Source organism: Lichenostomus cassidix, chromosome 3 (genome assembly GCF_008360975.1).
Source record: "Lichenostomus cassidix isolate B80296 chromosome 3, HeHo_3.0, whole genome shotgun sequence".
Taxonomy (NCBI): Eukaryota; Metazoa; Chordata; class Aves; order Passeriformes; family Meliphagidae; genus Lichenostomus; species Lichenostomus cassidix.
The window spans coordinates 5,574,475-5,593,920 of NC_139483.1; the positions used below are offsets into that span (position 1 = coordinate 5,574,475).

Below are 19,446 nucleotides of genomic sequence, written 5' to 3' on the forward strand. Positions count from 1 at the left end.
CTCTGCATGGCAATCGGGAAGGGAAAACACGGAGGATTTGTGTGGTGAAAAGTCCAAGTGTAGCACGTGATGGATAGGAGCAAGAGAACTTTTATTGTGGTCAAGTGACAGCTAGCAGTTCAAGGAGAAGACTAGCAACAGGAACAAAGGAGCAGGGTTTAATTTAACCCTTCTTGGGGCAACTTTTAAATAGGACTAAGAGCAGAAAATAATCCTTGGTTGGTCTGGTCCTGTGGCATTGGCAGGGAACTGCCAAGGGAGCTGGCTGGGATAGCGATGTGGGACAGGTAGGGCACAGGTTCTGCAGCTGCCTGTGCAGAGCCAGCCCTGCTCACGGGGCTACAACCTCGTGATCTGCCAGTGCTGGCATTAACTACTTTAATTTCCCCCTCAAGAACCAGAAATCTTCTTTAATCCTACATAATTCTAAAATTGCAGAACTGGAGGTAGGAAGGGCCCATTAAGTGAGGCAGCCTCCTCTGCCCACAGGGGGATTGTTCGGGGGGAACTCAGTGATTGAAAAATAGGGATTCAACCAATTACTCACCTAATAGTTTCAGTTCATCCACTTCTGCCTCTGAGATCTGTCGTCTCATCTTTCTTTGCAAGCAGCATGAATGGATTATCAAGTTTCATTCTCAAATCATCTGCAAGGCAGATTTATGCAGAGTCTTTGTATCTCTAAGCAAATTGGGGAATGTGAGTCTCTTGCTACACTGCGGCTGAATATTCTTAAGGAAAATGTATGAGCAGCCCAAGCCTAATTCCTGTGAGGGCTCATCTGATGGCATGCGACCTTCAGTTTGAGCGAGGAGCTGCACAGAGGTTCGGTGTGAGCCTGCCTGTGCCTGCGAGCTGCGCCGAGCGCCGAGGCGGTGCCGCCAGGCGGTGATGTAATGCGACCTCTCGCCAGCCGCCCCACCGGAGGCATCGCATTGATGCGCTGGCGGCTGCGTTTGCGCCCGCATTCCGCGGTGCGCGGCGGTTACCGGACGGGACAGGGTGCCGGGAGGGCCGAGCTGCTGCCGGAGGGGTGTCCCGGCCCCGGGTGTGTCCGTCCCGCGGGTGTGTCCGTCCCGCAGGTGTGTCCGTCCCGCAGGTGTGTCCCGCCCGCCGCCCCGGGATGGCCCGGCCGCGCTGGCGGGCGTTGGCCGGCAGGGGGCGCCCGCTAGCCGCGCGGAGCCCGCGCCGCCCCCGCCCGCACGTGGCGCGCGCCCCGCTGAAAAGCCGCGAGCGGCCTCGCGCCCGCCACTGGCGCCGGCAGCGCCCGTTCCGCTCTGCTCTGCTCTGCTCTGCTCTGCTCCGCTCCGCTCCGCTCTGCTCCGCTTTGCTCCGCTCTGCTCCGTCCTTCCCGCTCCTCCGCCCGCCGGCCGGACCGGCCTGCCCTCCGCCATGGTGCGCGGCATCGGCGCTTCGCATCCCCCCCTGCATCCCGCAGCCCGCGGGCGGCGGGTGCCCTGAGAGCCACCGCGCATCCCTGGCCCTGCGGCGGGGACCGGGCGCACGCAGCTGGCGCTGACCTGTTGAAGAGCCGGGCTTGTCTTGGGGATCTTTTGTATAGGTCTTTTTTCCTTTTATTTTTTTATCTTTCGACGGGGGAAGTTTGCTCCCAAGACTGTGACCCGGCTTCCTCCACACCCTTTCCTCCTCCTTTTCCTCCTTTTTTCCAGGATCCGCTGCCTGAGGCAGAAGCGCTCTCCCTCGTTCCCCCCGGCCCAGCGCTGGAGCTGGGGGCACCCCGCGGGCTCCGGGCTCGCCCTTTCCCCCGGCGGCGGCGGTGGGGCGGCCCCGGGAGTGCGGGGAGACTCCGCCAGTGCCCCCGGGCTGCCGGGCCGCCACCATGTCCAAAGTGGCGGCGGAAAGTTGCGGGGCAGCGCCGGCCGAGGACTTGTCCAAGGTGTCGGACGAGGAGCTGCTCAAGTGGAGCAAGGAGGAGCTGATCCGCAGCCTCCGCCGCGCCGAGGCCGAGAAGATGAGCGCGATGCTGGACCACAGCAACCTCATCCGCGAGGTGAACCGCCGCCTCCAGCTCCACCTCGGCGAGATCCGTGGCTTGAAGGTAGCGGGGTGGGCAGGGTGGGACCCCTGAAGTTGTGCGATGTCTCTGCTTCCCCCGCCCCTCCCGCCGGGAGCAATCTCATCAGGTGGATAGTCTGAGAGGAACGGCATGAAAAGTGTATGAGGACTGGGGTGAATAGTGTTTGATCCCGCTTAAAAATTGAGTGTTCAGCTAAGAGATGACCAGCTATTCGGCAGGCTGTGGTTCATGCTCTGCCCCAGTATTCTTTGGGTTGATAAAAACACTAAAGTCTTGCCACCTTTGTGTTAGACTTCATTGGTTTTGAGCGAGGTTAAAGGATGCTGCCTGAAGTGCCTGAGAAATAAGGGTTTGTGTAGCTCGTACTGTTTTCTGTCACTATTTTCAGATGACTTAGTCTGTCAGGCAGCCTGGTAGGCTGCTGGAGAGAGTTGGTCATTTCCAGGATTCAGTGCAGCTTGTGGCAGGTGACGGCAAAGCCTTGGGCTGAGGTTTGGGAGGATCAGAACCAATCCCTAATTTATTTTCTGAAAAAGACATCTGGTAACGCATCTCTGATCAAACCATTCTCAGTTGTGTACTGGTGCAGGCTTCAGTCAGAGGCAGACCAAGTCAGTAATGGTTTATCCGTTCTTAATTTCACTCTCTTGTTGGTTGAGAAGCTTAGTCCTTAATGCTTCCTTCCCAGTTCTGAGGACTGTGAAAAAAGTGGGACTATTTACAGAGCATTACCTTGCTTGTGGATTATAGAGCTAGAAAGTTACCTTAAAGTAGGCAGGACTACAGAACATTGTCTGGCTTATTGCTTTGAGAATTTTCAGGAAATTCCTTCAGCATGGTGAGATTGGAGGGAATGAGAGAAGAGACAGAGATGCAGTGTGGGCTTTTGAATCACTACAGGAGAGTGCATTAGAAGAGAATACTTCACTTACAGAATGGCTTTAAATAACAGGATTATTGAGAAAGTGTCTCTGATAAGAGTGTGACATAAAATAAATAGCTTGTTGGGGAAGACAGTTCCTGTGTCCCAAGTTTTTGTGTTCTGCAAAGTATGAGTGTGTCTGAGAGTAAAAAAGACCCATCCATGATAGCATTTAGTGAAACTGAAGCTTTTATTTTCAATGTAAGTTCGGTTACAACAAATACTATCTTTCTCCCAGTTATGTGCAAGAGTGTGACATCATGTGGATTTATGCATTTTGCAGATAACTGACCAAACAGGACATGTAGGAAGGAGCCACAAATTCCTCTCTCCATTTGGAACTCCTTAAGTCTTGTTTAAAGTCCACCTTTTGTTCAGATGCCTCAGCTGGAACTTTAAAAAAGAATCTGAGAGAAGGAGGTTTTTTGAGCCCTGTGTTGGTGTCTGGAAATCTCCCTCCTTTGTCCTGTGTGGAATAACTGCTCCATGAGTAAGAAGCACCAGCTGGATGGGTGCCTTCTGCTTCTGACTGAGGAATTGTGGACTTCCACAACTTTTTTATTTCACTGTGGGATCATCTCAAACATCTCTCATTAGCAGAGGCTTTTAAGGACACATTATAGCCTCATTTTTTTCATTTTCAAATACAGGTTGAAATTGTTCAAATTCCAAGTTTTTTTGAGGCAAAAATCAGACAAACATGAGCATTCTTGCATCCAAATCCAGTGGAGTTACAAAAGCTTCTTTTTCTTAGGAAACTGTGCTAAAATGGTGTTTCCATAGGACTAACTTTTTAACAACTGTGGCTAATCTCTAGTTGTAATGTCATACATAAGGAATGAATATGTAGATGATGGGAGAAAGATAAATATGGTCACAAGTCCAAACTAGAAGGATTAAATACTGAAAATGTTTTTATTCTGCTGTAGTAATACCCTGAACATTTTTACTTTAGAACATTTGCTTCAGACAGTTCCTCACTTAGGGAAGGACATAGAATCTTGTACTTAATTTTGTTAGGAGTGAAAAATCTATTTAAGCAGATGATTTCATTTCAGAGTGGTTGAAGCAATCCTGGTCATGACTGACAAGGTCTTTTATACCAATCAGAAAAGAAATCCAGCAAACCCCAATTTTTAAAAAAATCTCTAAAGTGTTCATCTTTGTATGTGACTATGCTTTAGGGAGTAGGGAGTATAAATGTTAATAATTAATTATTTAAGGGAGATTACAATTTCTGATGTATCTTGCAGTTTTATTCAGCAATAACTTGCAGGTGAATATTTCTCAGGGGAGCAAGATCATCAGGAGAGCACTTACAATCTTTGCCTAAATTGGGAGCTAAATTACTCTGATATTTAGCATCAAAATTAATTAAGCACCTGAAACTTTTCTGCTGGTTCAAAAGTTAGAAATTAGCTGCAAGCTAAGGACAGTTTTTGCAGGACAGCAGCTTTGCTTGCTCAAAGTGTGGTGCTGTTGCAAAGTGCCAGATCTACACATGGAATTATTTATGCCTCACAGGAGTGCTTAAATATGAGTTTGTAGCAATGCTGTCCACTGGCCTGTGTCACAGTAAAAGGTCCATTCCTTTAGACACTTCCCTGTCACGATAATCTTTCTTTTAAAGGACATCAACCAGAAGCTGCAGGAAGATAACCAGGAGCTGAGGGACCTTTGCTGCTTCCTGGATGACGACCGGCAGAAGGGCAAGAGGGTGTCCCGTGAGTGGCAGAGGCTGGGCAGGTACAGCGCCAGTGTCATGCACAAGGAGGTTGCCTTATACCTGCAGAAGCTGAAAGAGCTGGAAGTGAGGCAAGAAGAAGTGGTTAAGGAGAACCTGGAGCTGAAGGAGCTGTGTGTGTTGCTGGATGAGGAGAAGAGTGGAGGAGCAGGCAGCCGGAGCTCTATCGACAGCCAGATCAGCCTGTGCCAGCTGACTGCCACCAGTGCGTACATCAGAGATGTTGGGGATGGCAGCAGCACTTCCAGCACGGGGAGCACTGACAGCCCAGACCACCATAAACACCACCCAAGCACCAGTCCAGAACACCTGCAAAAACCTCGGGGGGAAGGAAGCCCTGAGCATCAGAAACACAGGAGTATCAGCCCAGAGCACCTGCAGAAGCCCAGGGGTTCTGGGAGTCCTGATCATCACCTGAAAGGGCCGAGCCCTGAGCATCACAAAACCATTGTCAAAGTACCTGAACAGCAAAAGCACAGCAGCAGCAGTCCAGAAACTATCCCAAAGCACGTTTTGAGTAGTAGCCCCGAACACTTTCAAAAGCAGAGGCCTGGTGGTAGCCCTGAGCATCAAAAGCACAGCGGTGGCAGCCCAGATCACCTTCAAAAGCACACCCCGAGTGGAAGTACAGAGCACCTGCACAAGGTGAGGGGTACGAGCCCAGAGCACCTCAAACAGCACTATGGAGGGAGCCCAGAGCACCTCAAACACCTCAGCGGAGGCAGCAGAGAAGGTACCCTCAGGAGACAAGTGACAGATGACCTGTCCCCTCACCACAGGAGTTTGTACAACGGAATGAATGGTGGGTCAATACTTGTAGTGAAAGCTCACTTTGAAAATTGCTAAGGTAGTTTCAGTGCTATTTCAGCTGTTTCTGGAGCAGGAATGATGTTTGATGTGAAATGAAAGGCAATGAGTCTGGTGTCAGCATTATTCCTTTAGCAGGTGATTTAATTGGAGTACACCTGATTGTCTATCCAGCAGGTGTCAGGTAGATTAACAAAGTAGTAGAAACGTGCATTTTGAGTGTTGGTGTGAGGTATCAAGGAGAAGCTCTTGGCCCTGACCCTTCTCTGCAGTTGGTAGATGTAAACTGTCCCTAAGTAGATTTGTGTTTGCATAACAGAGGAATTGCATTATGTTTCTTGTCCTGCCCTATATCTGAGTCAGCAAAGTGGAGGTGAATGTCTCCAATTTCATTTTCACCTTCCTCATCTTCCTTGTCTTTAGCTTTAAAGATTTTAAAATTTTCTGTTTATTGATTGAAGGCTTCTTATATCCTTTTCCATAAACTTTGGAAAAGACCCCAGATGAGGAGTAGGCTCAATAGAAATGAATGTGATAGCTCCTAAAGCTTTTCAAAGCTTTGCGTTTGCATATTTTTGATCATAACAAATTAAAAACGCAGGAAGGTCAGAAGGGGTTTCTTTGCTGTTGCTACTGCTGCCTTTTAGAAAGGTTTCCCATAAACGTGCCTAGTTTTTAAGACCTGTGTATCCTCACTGATGGAAATAAATTACATGTCATAGGAGAGTCACAATGTAAGTATTCTGTTATTTTGAAAGTTACAAAGTTCAAACATCCTACTCTGCTGTAGAAAGAACTATTTTTAGACTTCGCAGAATTCCTATAGCCTGCTGCCTATTATTTCTTCCATGTGCTTTGGGTTGTTTTCATGAAGGCAATGAGTGTCCTAGTTGAGAACCCTTTTCTCAGACCTTAACACTTAGATTTGAAGTCAAGCTCTGTGGAAAGTGATAATTTTGCCTTAGCAAATGGTCTTTGATGGAGTTCATGTGTTTCCATTTCATAAGCAGCTGTGAGGAGCTGTGTTGACTTTAGTGGAAGTGATCAGCTTCCAAAACAGATCAAACATCCCTTGTTTGATGTGCTTGTGAGATGGGTGCTGTGTCCTCAGTCACACTAGTCCAGTTACCTGTTGGGTTTAACTTGCACGATGCCTTCAGTTTTCCCCTCTGCAGGGGCAAATCCACATTATTTTCAGTGAAATGTGTATTTTTGACAGGGCTGACCAACCCCAATGTGGTAAGTGTAGAATCTTCTCTTTTTAAAGATTTAAAAATGATTAATAAGGTGAGTGTGTGACAACTATGTGAAGATGTATAATACAGAAGTTATTAAAGTTGGTCTTACACAACTTCCATTAAATTCTGTATTTCTTTCTCTGTTCATTTCTTTCTTTTAAAATTGACCTTGCTGTAAGTAGCATGAAGTATGGAACAAGACTTTCTAAAAATGACTTGCTTGTTGCACCCATGATGTTCATCAGTCTGTCACTGGTTATGTAGGAAGGTGATCTAAGGTTTTAAGTATTTTTAAAACTCACTTACAGGTGAAGGAAGATAAGGTTTTTCTTCTGCCAGCACTGTAGGACTTCTATTTGTTTTTGTTGGGTTTTTTTTTCCCAAGTAGCCTTGTTAAGAACCATATTCCTAACAGTGCTGTGAAAGCAGTTGTTTCTTTATTCCTGAGCTGACTGGCATCCTTTGTGCAGCATATTTCAGCTGTCAAAAGTTTGGACTCAGGCCATAAGGTGCTGGAGGGGGCAGCTGGTGCTTTGGGAGGCTCTTTATTGACTTTAATCAGAGCTTTGCCTGCCCTGTGCTTTATATAATCACTTTTACAGAGAAGTCCTCTTTGGTTTGACAGCTTCTCTCACCAGAAAGTTGTCAAAGTTCTCTTCTTTTGTATTTGTGTAATTTGATGCAAGCTTGGGGTTTAATTCTGATGTCTGTCTGACCTTGATCAAACTTGGTAAAACTCTTGACAGCTCTGCTGTGAAGAAAAGGCATTAAACTTCAGGGAAATACTTGGTCTTCACAGCAAGGCTGAATTCTTCTGGGTATTTTGTGTTTTGATTTTGTCAGCTACTGTAAAGTTGTGGGGAACAGTTAATATGGAAGTGGTGGAAGTACTGGCCATTATAATTTGTTATTGTTGTGAAATTAATGAGTAAACATTAATTTGCATGTTCTGTGTGTACCTGACCCTGCCAGCTGAGTGTAAGTGATAAAAATCCTAGTGTTGTTGTAAGGAATGCTGAAATTGTGACAATGGGAGTTGGGAAATGGCTTGGAAACCTGGCCCTAAACTCTGATGAGCAATACATAAGCACAATATTTTAATTCTGATGCCAAAATCATGCAGTAAGTATATTGTATCACATTGGTGGAACCTAGCTGGTTTTCAGATTTGGGGTGTATATAGCTGGAAGATGTTTGCACTTCTATGTCATGAGTTTGCAGCGCACTTCTAAACTTATTGTAGTTCTTGTGGAATGCCATGTGAGCAGCAAGAGTGAAGTGCTGGTGACCCTAAATGATGAATGGCAGAGACAAATATGTTATTTAAAGGAATAAAAGAAAACATTTGAACTACATAGTCAGAATTTGCCAGACTCAGTACAAGCCTGTGCCATATTCCTTGGTCTGAATTGGACTCTGACTCATGTCTGAGAGGAGAAGTTATTCCTCTGCGTGATGTCAAACCTCATTCAAAAAGTGCTGTACTCTGCCTGGAACTGGTGTTCCTCATTGGAAGTGTGTTTATGAACAGCCCAGCTATTCCTGGAGAAGTGGGAGATTCTAGCAGCTCCCATTTAGCTGGATTTGTGATCCTGTCAGCACTTGGTGACCACAGGGAAGCAGTGGATTCCACAGTGTGGTGTTACCTCTCCCAGAACTTGGGCTGTACCTAAAGGTGTGTGGGATGGATTAGATTGTTTGCAGGTTCCTGACAGACTGGAGCTGCAGTCAGAGCATTGCAGTATAATATTACAATGCAATCAGAAATCTGATGTGCAGCTGTAGCTGCTTTGCAGGATGTGTTTATGCATTAATCATTGGGGCTTCATGCATGTTTTAAGCTATGCGGGAAGTTACCTCAGCCTCTTGCTCACAGGCACAGCTGAAGGAATAAAGGATGAGGTGATAACATTGCCTTTCATAATTCTTCTCATTTTCTATGCTCAAAGGTTTGATCTTGGTATTTTTTCTTGTATGACATGTCAGCTTTCATTTATAAGATTTATAGGGCTTAAAAAAAAGCCCTCTACTTCATGTTTCTTCTACATAGCTTTCTGAAATTGGTGTCCTCAGCCTTTGGAGTGACAAAATGGGATAGGAGAGCTAAATTTGGCTTGGTGCCTGTTAATTGAAAACACATGTATTTAATTCTAGAGGTTTTAACCGAATAACACATGATAACAATCTGTTGCTGTAATCACACCTAAATGTTCTCAGTAATGAGAACAGAGGTATTTGGGATAGAAAGATTGCTGAAATTAGATGAGAAAATACCAGCAGTAAAAACAATTCAAGAGGGCATTAATGCAACCTAGAAGAATACATGACAGTTTAGGTCTGACATGTATCTGGGGTGTAAGTGCCTCTATAAATTGATCGGCTTTCAGCATTTGCAGTTTAAGTGTTGGTTTTTTAATCCAAGCAATTTATTCTCAACTCTCTATTTTAAGAAGTCCTTTGTTTTAGTCTGAGCTTTGACTTTTGTGTGAAAGGAAGGTATCCAAAGGCTTTCATGTGTGCTTCTCGCTTCCTGCTGAGGTTATTAATGAAGAGAAGTCAAACTGCTGACTAACACCTCCTGTACTGCTGGAGGTGTGGGGCTCTTACAGAACAAATACAGCATCAGCTCTCCTTGAGCGAAGGTGTTTGTAGGCTAAACAGAAACTCAGCCTAAATTTTGGACACTTTGTCTTATAAATGCACTTCTGAGAAGGAAAATTAAATCAGAAAATACTGCACTGAGTAAAAAGAGGAAAATGCAGTATGACTCCAGAGAGAAAAAACAAGTAACAATGTTACTGAGTTAACTGATCCCTCCCTGTGGAAACAGCTCCCATTTGCTGGCCAAGGAGTGGAATGATGTCACATTTCAATGTATGTTTGCTTACAGGTTATATTTCTTCGAATTGAAGTGCAAATAATCTGCCTGTCATTAATGGCATGTACAGCACTCTGTGTGTGATTTGACCTTTTCTGGTGGCACCCACGACTGCACATCTGCCTCTGGGAGCCTGAGGCAGCATTTCTTACTTTTCAGAGTGTAACCAAAGGCTACAAGGATCAGTAGGATTTTTTCCTTGCCAGTACAAAGTAACCTACTGTTAATTTCAGGTATTTATTTTTGAAGTGTGGAGCTCTGAAACTTTATGTCAATCAGAGTCTTTCAATTGAACTCTGTAGGTTTGATGTCAAACTTGTAAATTGGTTTTAGCTGTTACACACTAAGAGAACTGGGGCATGAGATGTGAATATGTATGTGACTGCAGCACGCTGTATTTATTACCCAACTTGGTTTTTTGTGAAGTGATTTATCATGTTGAAAATGTGGTTTGTAGTATCAAAACAATGAACCTACTAGAAACCCATGTTGTAGAACTTTTGGGAGAGGTTTAGAGTTACATGTCCTTCACTGACAAAACTTGTTTCTGTTTGAATGTTTTAGTTGTGAGGTGGATCATCCTTCCAGCAAAACTCTTGATATGGTAATGGCAGAGTGATGCCTCTCCTTATGGAGAGACAAGCCTGATTTCACATGTTTGTCTGGATGTTCAGCACTGATTCCTGCACAGTTCTGTGGCTGATCCAAGAGGCAAACAAGTGCTGGGGGCAGGGGTTTGCTGTTCGGTGCTGTGGCACCCCAAACCACCAAACACAACACCCCACACCCAACCCCCAAACCACCCCACCAACCCACAACACAAACACAACACCAAAAACAAACAAAAACAACCCACCACACCACACCCACCAAAAAACCCCACCCACAAACACACCCAAAACCCCCACACCCACACAAACCCAACCCCCAACCCAACACAACGCAGAGCAGGAGCTGTGCTGGCTCTGTAACTGGAGATGTGTGGCCATCTCTCGTGTTTGGGGTGGCTGCTGGAACTTCCCTGACACCTGACCCCGCAGCTCAAGGAGGGAAAGGCTGCTGATCAACCACAGCAATGTCTCCACAAACACCCTGCAAGCCAGCGCCTGTTCCCACCCTCTGACTTTACTGCTGGTACACCTGGGGTGGAGCTGGCATACTGATCTTTTGATTTCTGTATTTCATGGTGCATTTTTGAAAAACAATGTATTTTCTGAGTACTGAGTGTGAATTTGTTTTGCTATGTACAGGAAACAATAGAGAAGCTCATTTCTTTTTCATGGTGATTGGGTCAAGGTGTAAGCTGTATGCCTTTGCCTCAGAGAGCTTATCAGGAGTTTGCGTGGCTGTTAGTGTTGTCTGCCTGAAATATGGGGGCACATTTGTGTGTTATTTTATTTTTCTTAGTGCCAGAATGGCAAATCCTCACATTAAGGTCTTGTCTGGGTCCTTGCTTAGAGAGAGTACCTTTAACCTGAGCTCAGCACCTAGTGTATCAGTTCTTCACACAGCTTTTGGAGTTAATGTTGTGAGTTTATAAAAGTAAAATATGGGTTTAGAAACATTAGTGATTAAATTGTAAAATTCTCTGAACTCTGGCACTTATAATGCAGTTAGAATATTCAATAACTTTTGACAAATGCTGCTTGTTTAAGAAATTCAACCTTGTAGTGTATATTATGTGTGCCAGTCAGTGTCATGTCTCTTCTGTTCACCTATTAATGGGATCTAAAAAAAAAACCTATTATGAAGTTAACAATGAGTTGTTGCCAGACTGTGCAGGGGTTGGATCTGAATGGGTTAAGAGTTAGGGAAGAGCGTGGCAGTCAGTGTGGAGTTCAAATTTTGTATTGCCACACACACAAAGTGCAGGGATGTTGACAGGAGTAAAGGACAGAGAGGCATTCCAAATTACAGGGTATTTAATGAGGTCTAATAAAGCCTCATGTACATAAGAAAATTACTCTGGCAATGAAAATTCATTGGCTTCTGAGCTAGTAAGTCATGTCATAATTAGTAAACCAAAGCACAGCTTATCTTGGGTCATGTTGTCATATGCACAGATATATAGTTACTGAAGGAGCACTGAGAATTATCATCAAGTCATGATCTTGATATAAATCTTGTCTGCCTGTGCTTCTTCACTGGTTAAAGGGTGGTCTCTGTGAAGAGAATCAGCTAGGACTGAAACATAGCTTTGAATTTTGCTTAATGCAGAAAGCAGTACAATAATCTTTTGGAGAGGGACTGAGTTATACAAGTATAACATGGGGAGTGAAGGACATAAACTAAAGTTGTATTTAGAAAAAAACAAACAGTAATGATATTAGTCAGTGCACATTTAGCAGGCTTGTGAATTTTTTAAAGTGCTTTTAATTCTGCAAGGCACACAGAAAAAGGTCAGGATTGTGATCTGGGACGTGTCCATGAGCATTTGGTACACAGCATGGAAGTGTGTGCAAATTTATTGATTGTGAATGGGAAGGCTGCTTTCTTGAGCTAGGCTGTCTTAAAAGATGAACAGTTCTGTGAAGCCTGTGAATAACAAATAGTCTTAGTTCCACTCATCATTTCTGCTATAAAATTTCAGGCATATTTCCATTGTTTCTGTAACATTCACGGGGAGTGAAGAAGCCAGCAGCTCTCTGTATTTCAGCAAGAACGTGCTTCTTCTACCCTTTATTTTTTTTATTTACATGATTCATGTGAACTTTATTGGTTTGTAAAAGTCCATGTAATGAATTAAGTGGTTATTTGGACCAATCAAACACAGCAGTGTTCAAGCACTGTCAAGAGTAAAAGATGTGTCATAGCTGAAAAAGCCCAGTGAGCCATGTGGTAACCAGCAATATGGAATGTCTTCTAAAGGTCTCCATTTTGATACTTCCTCAGGGTTATACAAATTATTCCAAAGCCTTTATGCCTGTAATATTAAACACCTCTAATCTGATCAGTAGTGATATAGCTCCTTCAAATGTTTGACCTCAAAACTCACTACATTTCTTTCACTGCATCTCTTTAAGCTCCCGAGAGTTGTGAAAATTTGCCTTGATCAACTGTGGAGCCTGTACCTGTGTCTTGGATTCAGAGAAAAATATCTGTACTTTCTACAAAGGGTACAAGGCTGATTCATCACTCCGTGATAAGCTCCCACTTAGGCCAAGTGCAGATAAGCCTGGAGAAAACCATTGATTGCTGACCCACATCCCCTCTTGGCTTCTGAGCCTGTTTTTGGTTTACAGTGAACAAGCCTTAATGAGGTTCAAAATCCACCTTAGGACTTTTGTGGGCTGAGAACATTACTGAGGACATTAAGATGAGTCTCTAAAAATAGTGTTGGATTATGAGAAACCAAATGAACACTTCACTGAAGGCAGATGAATCTAACAAGCACAAACACATGAATGCTGTGAGGCAGAGCCTTCATGAAAATTGACTCAGATCCTTCCAAGGACTTGAGCACTTTACTCCTTGTTGGCACCTGACTTGCACTGAAATGGGATGCCCAAACTGAACAAGATGCTTAAATATCCGTGCTCATGCAGTGCTCTGAATGAAGTCACTTGTCTATCACTGTTATTCATCTTGTTTGCTTGGGTCCATTTTAGAAATTTATGTAATGTGAAGTTAAAGTTTGAATTTTAGGTTTTTGCAGTGTCACTAAGTCCATAAAGAAAACATGACAAGAAAGCATTCCAACAATGATTTTTTTCCTAACCAGCTCTCCAACCACCAAGACCAAAGGCTCTTCAGTGTTAACTAAACAACAGAATATACCAAATTGCTCTGCTCCAGGTACAGGTGCAAAGAACTTTTTCATTTATTCCTGTTGTTGGAACTTGGTGCCTGGTCTAAATTCCAGCTCATACTGCTGAATGCTACATTTTGACTAGTTACAACTATAGCATGTGCAAATATTTTGGGGAACTATGAGGACAAAAGATCCTGAGGTGTTAATAAAAACAAATCCTAATTTCAGTGTTTTAGCTTCTCCATTAATGTAATCAAGTGGGAAGTTTTTTTTAACTTTTGAGTGTATTGGAATGTTATATTCAGCCTGAATTGCTGGATTGGCCAACAGCATGGAAGTGACTGATCAGACTGTTTTGGAAGCATGGATCTTAGAGTTTTATGCTGTCAAATCACTCCATCACCCTGGATTGGTCAAGAATGAGTTCTTGTATCGATTGCAATACTGCAAGTACAGGCAGTTGTGTCCATGGAATCCTGAAAAGGTGGCTGGGAAACTCAAAAAAGGAGATGTAGCAGAAGAGGACTTGCTTGATCTACTTTCATGATAACTCTACAGCAATCCAAATTAAAGTGTATTTACTGATCAATTGCCACCTGGAAATGTGTCCTTCAGGCACTGGAGCAAGGAGTCAGTTTCCTGGGCAACATATTCTATTCCACCTTTTGTATTCCATGGTGTTTTTATTTTATTTTTTCAACTAATGAAACCAGCAGTTGATTTCTGCGTCACTTTGGAAAATGGATATTTGAAGGATTGGTGAAGAATGTTTGAATGAGAAACAATTTCTATTGCTGTTGAAAGCAAAATACTGTTGAATTTATCACTGGAATGATCTATAGTTTATGTAGCATACCTTGGCTGTGTCTGCCTTGTGCTTAGTACAGCTGCACTTAACATGTGTGTTTTTCAGTCAGTTGATGTTAGATATTAATCCTGCATGTCACTTAAGCCTAATGTAAGATTTTTGGCTATTCCTTGTCCTTGTTGCAGGGGAAACAGGATGTTTACTGCAAAGATACTTTGACTGCAAAGGAGTGTTGTTGACTTGGTTGACTGCAAAGTCAGGTGACACTTGTTGTCAAATTTAACACTTAAGTGCTTTTAATACTTCCCAGGTTTTGTTAGATTTTGATTTATTTGTTCTTGCAATGCTGCACAGAAACACATCATGATCCACAGGAAGCAAAGAGGCTCTTGGGAAAGGATCTGTAGTGAACGAGCAAAGTGACTAGTAGATTTTTTTACTCCCTGGAATGAGAAAAATCCACACAGTGATTGCATTCTGTTTATTAAGAAATGCTGTTTCCCAGGGAACCAGGAGTATTTTCATGCCAAACACTGAGGCTCTCTGGTCTTTGCCCATCAGAACAGTACTCAGGTGTCAGGAGAGTTAGATGGTGACTGAACCAGCTGTTTGATCTGCTCCTCAGCTCATGTAACTATTGATGTGGGGCTCAAGTGTCAATTTGGTGTCCCATCCTATCTGGGGAAACACAGTGGGAAGGGTTCTTTGGGGGACAGTTTCTTCACTGCTCCAGAAGTCTCATCAGCTGAGCACAGTCTCAGTTTAGCCACACCCAGAGACATCTGTTGCACATGTAAAGATAAAAATTTCAGCAAACATAGATTTCTCTATTTTAATGGTGTAAACTGGATGTAGCTCTTTGACCTACAGACTGCAGGCACAGGTTTTTTTCTGTTTCTGAGCACTATCCCTTTAGCAATCCAAAATCAGGATTCAACTTTTAATTAAGAGCTTGAGCCAGCTCAGATCTGTGGAGGTCCAGGGGTGGTGAGAACATAGAGCTTGGCTTGGTGTGATACTGGCTTGTCACCTGTGGCCCTGTCCATGTCCAGCTCCACCAGTGCTTATTCTCCATGTCTTGGAAGATGTGCCCTGATAGCAAACCAGTCAGCTGGGCTAGAGCTGTGGGAGTTTGGGGATAGCTCTTCAGATAATGTTCAGGTTCATTGCAGGCAAGTTTGTTAGTGCCTGTTCCCATAGGATGGGATATCTGAGCATGTTCTTCCCCCTCAGAGCCAAGGTGGGCTCCTCACAGCTCTGGGGTTCCCTTCATCACTGCAATGGGATCATCAGACCTTGAATCCTATTTTACTTCGGTTTTGCGAACGTGTGTTTTTATCTACGTGTTGTGCAGAAAACTTCACTCTCTGAACACAAAGCCAAATGCTGAAAAGCCCAAACCCAAGTATATGGGTCACATCTAGAAAACCAACAAACTAAGTGTTCAGTGACATCTCTTTCCACAGGTTATTCTGAACTCAGAAGGGAAGGAACCCATGAGGATCATCGTGTTTAACTCTTTAGTAAATGGCCTGAATGGGGATTGAACACACAGGCTTGGTGTTATGTGCTGAATTCATGATCAGAGGGAAACACTGAAACTCTGTAACGCATGGATCATCACAGTAACGATGTTTATGCCTCTTCTGGAAATCACCCTGGCAGTGTGTCTGTCCTTTTCAGGCCCAAACCCTTCTGCTCTGGTTTGTGCTGCAGAAGTATTCTGAGTTCCATGGAGTCCTGTGAGCTTCTGAAAGGTCCAGAGCCAGTCTGTGATCTTAGAGATGGGACTGGGGTGCCTAGGGGAGAGGAGGATTTTCCTGTTTTCCTTCGCTCCCTTGGTTGCTGTGGAATGGCGTTGGAAAGTCCTGTCCTTGCTCCAACTTGTAATGCTGGAGTTTGAGCACAGAGGGTTTGGGACTGGTCTTGTGTGACTGAGGAGAGAAAGCAGCTCTGCCCAGAGAGCTTGGCTGGATTAACTCACGGAGTTCTAGCCCTGGAGAGCTCCTGCGTGTGGGCTGGTATGGCATCGATGTGTGGAACATTGGTTTCCGTGTGTGAATGCTCCCCTGGTGGCAGCCAAGTCAGAAAAAATGTCTTTATGAAGGTGAGACCTTGAAGTGTTTAAAGAGCTGGGGGTGTGCTGTTACCCTGAGCAAATGCCTACACTTGTCAGTAGTGCCTGCTTCCCACTCACAGCTCTTATCAATGCTTCTGGAAACAATTTACCAACCTCGCCAATGTTGTCATCATTACTTGTGTATGAAAAGCCATGAGCTGAACAAGACAGGATTAATCAGCCACCAACTAAACCTTAAGTGCAGGCTTCCTGAGGTTTTGCTACTGATTATTCTGTTACATTATGCCTGTTTGCTAAAAGATTTATTCCTAGATTAGTCTGTTTTCAGCATGGTGTAAAAACTGGGACTGAAGTTACTCACATGCCTAGAAAACACCTTTATGGACAATCAGCTTGATACAAACATTTTCAATGTGTTTCCTTTCAAAATCAATTTTTAAGGCAACGTTTCCTTCCTTCCTGAATTTCCTGAATTGTGCTAGCCAGGCCAGTGGGAAACAAAGCTATTTTTAATTCTCTTTTGTGTGTGCAGCAGTCCTATTAGAAGCTGTTAATGCACCTTTTGCAGTAAGAGGACTGCTGAAAGGTGTCCTGACACACAAAGTGATTTGCAATGAATCCGCACCTGAAGGGCTATGATAGCTTTACTAGAGGAAGGTCTATTTTCTGTCTTGTTTCTCATGGCCTGTTTTTACTGTTGCAGAGTAGTTGTGTAGCCGTAGTTGCCTTGAGTTGGGAAATCAAGTTGCAGGTACAAATCAGAGACATGGTCAGCTATGTGCTGGGGATTTCAGGCTGCTAACTGGTACAATCCAAAGGAACATTCATCTTCCATCAAAATAAAATTTGAAAATGAACATCCTTGAACTTAAAGGAGAACGCAGTATTATGGCAAGATGGTTATCTGGCCCTCTGTATCCATCAATAGTGTGGCATGTTGTGACTGTGCCAGGGAGGGGGGGGAAGTGGTGCTTAGCAGATATAAATCTCCATGACGAGGCTCAGGCTGAACATCTGTGACTTGGCAGATGTGGAAGGGAAGGACTCGGGATTTGGAGCTGATCTGGCTGAGTGCCAGCAGACTCCGTTCTAGCAGGTAGGTGGCTGCTGCTCTCTGTCAAACACTGCGGGCTGAAATGTTTGCCCAAAGTCCTGTGAAGCTGGGGCTGTGCTCAAGGGAATACTGGGGAAAGGATCTCCCTGCCTGCCAAAAGCTGGAGGTTTCCTGTGCAAAGTCACTGCAGCAGTCATGTTGAGAAGTGTCTCTGAATGGCCCTGCTCAGGGTTCTGTCCAGGCTCCAAAGATCCCCAGTGATGTGCACTCCGTGGGGAGCTGGGATCTGACATCCCGGGATGACAGCCGAGGCGTTCCTAGCCAGGGAGATGTGCTGACAGGACTGCAGCAACAATCCTTGTTGGGAGCACAAAGTTCCTGCAATTACAGCAGCTTCCTGCCGTGCCAGGCAGCGAGTCCTTAATGGCCCTTCTCAGCTGAAATGTGCTCTGAGTGCAGTTTAATGTTTCAGACCTGGGCAGAGATTAAAGAGACGTTAGTGCTGCTACTATTTTAATCTTAATTACAAACCAGAGCAAACACCAGGTTGTGTGTCCTGAGCGTGATTTAGCAACCTGTTAGTCTTTTAATTATCTCCTTCCTAATTAGATTGCTCTGATTATTTGGTACTTGAAATAAGTGTATATTTTTAAATTCTAGTGGCAGTAACTTTGGGAAAAAAATCATTGCGTTTCATTTTGCAGACATTTTGTCTTTCATGCTGAAGTACAGGAACATATGGTGCTACTTCGAAGGTAGCACTTGTCTAAATATCTTTGCTTGTAAAATTTTCTGCAGACCTATATAATTTTCTCCTGTAAAAACATTCCTAGTGTATTTAACTGATTTTATAGGTACTTCATGGGATTACCACGTTTTTATCATTGTAAACTTTTAATGGCTGTAGGTCAGGAAATTAAACTCTGAACCCTGAGTAAGAAAAATGAGCAGAAAGTAGTTAGAAATTCAAAAAGAATAGTAAGAAATGGTGATGATAGTATAAAGAAAATAAAATAGTTTATCAAAATACATCCCAGGTATTTTGAAAGGGTCAAGGCAGTAATTTTATTTTTTAACTGAACTCTCAAGCTATCACTGGCAGTCAGTAGACATGGAACCCTCTGGTACAGTGTCCAGAATCCTCACATGGGAGCTTGTTACATTTCTGTTTGTGTTCAGTCTAGTGAACACGCTTCCCAAGTGATGGTGTTCCTTCTGCCTGAGCCATGGGAAGCTTGAGTCATGAGCATGCATTAAAAAATGTAAACCAGCAGCACATTCATCTATATACAATGAAGGGAGACTGGAAATGTTCCTGAGTGTGGCATAGCCAGAAGAGTCAGAGGAGTGGAATAACAGGAATATTCTGTATATTTTTGTCTACATTGCTAGACTCTTACCCAGCATGAGAGATGATTAGTGAGAGGCTAATTAGCCTATTAAATAAACATATTTAGAAATGTATGAAGATATATATCTCGGGAATGATGCAGGTCTAAAACCCTTCTCACACAGCAGTGGGAAATGCATTCCAGGGGCAGTGTGCCAGGCTCCCTCTCTGCTGCCTTGGACATGCTGAGCAAAGTCTGGAGCTCTTCACAAGCCCAGTACCTTGGAAAACGCTGCAGGGATGAAGTGTCTCCAGGAGAGGAGGAGCTGTCCCAGCCATGGCCAGGAGGCAGAGCTCTCTTCCCCAGCAGGATCACAGATGGAGCAGCAAGTGCACAATTGCTGGAAGCGGAAAGGCAAGAGAAGGATGAACCGAACAGGATCTCTTTTCTCCTGCAACTGGGCTCAGGACTGATTGCCATCTCTAGGGAAACATCACTCAGATGTGGAGGTAGTTTTTTTAGCTATGTAATGAGAGCAGGCTGTGTTTGATACTGAAGGTTTGGAGCCGCACCCTGCTGAGCACAGACTAGAGTCGCTCAGAAAATAGTTTCTGAGGGGTTTTTTGAGAAGAAGAAAGCAGATGAGGTCAGACAGATTCAAAGTTATATCTAGGAGTGCATAAGCTGTAAAGTGAAGGACTGAAAAAGCAAAAAAGTTGGAAGGACTCTAAGTCAGGGAAAATGTCATAATCCAGTTACCCAAAGTTGGATTAAGGTGAATTTGCCCTGTTTTTG

The 19,446-nt window shown here is 44.1% G+C and overlaps 1 protein-coding gene across 7 annotated transcripts in view; it reads left to right on the plus strand.

The window, feature by feature from the left end:
• The first annotated feature begins 1,356 nt into the window (after positions 1–1,356).
• The window catches only part of CCDC85A (coiled-coil domain containing 85A), a 66,634-nt gene continuing 48,544 nt past the window's right edge, over positions 1,357–19,446 (plus strand). For 4 of the 7 annotated variants that reach the window (XM_085054195.1, XM_085054197.1, XM_085054196.1 and 1 more), the window contains exons 1-2: positions 1,553–2,059; positions 4,591–5,506. In XM_085054195.1, coding sequence (XP_084910321.1) covers positions 1,841–2,059; positions 4,591–5,506 — 1,135 coding nt within the window. In that variant the 5' untranslated portion in view covers positions 1,553–1,840. Of the gene's footprint in view, positions 2,060–4,590; positions 5,507–12,650; positions 13,799–19,446 lie in introns of those variants that run through there. The other 3 variants (XM_085054199.1, XM_085054193.1, XM_085054194.1) reach the window with 3 other exon arrangements.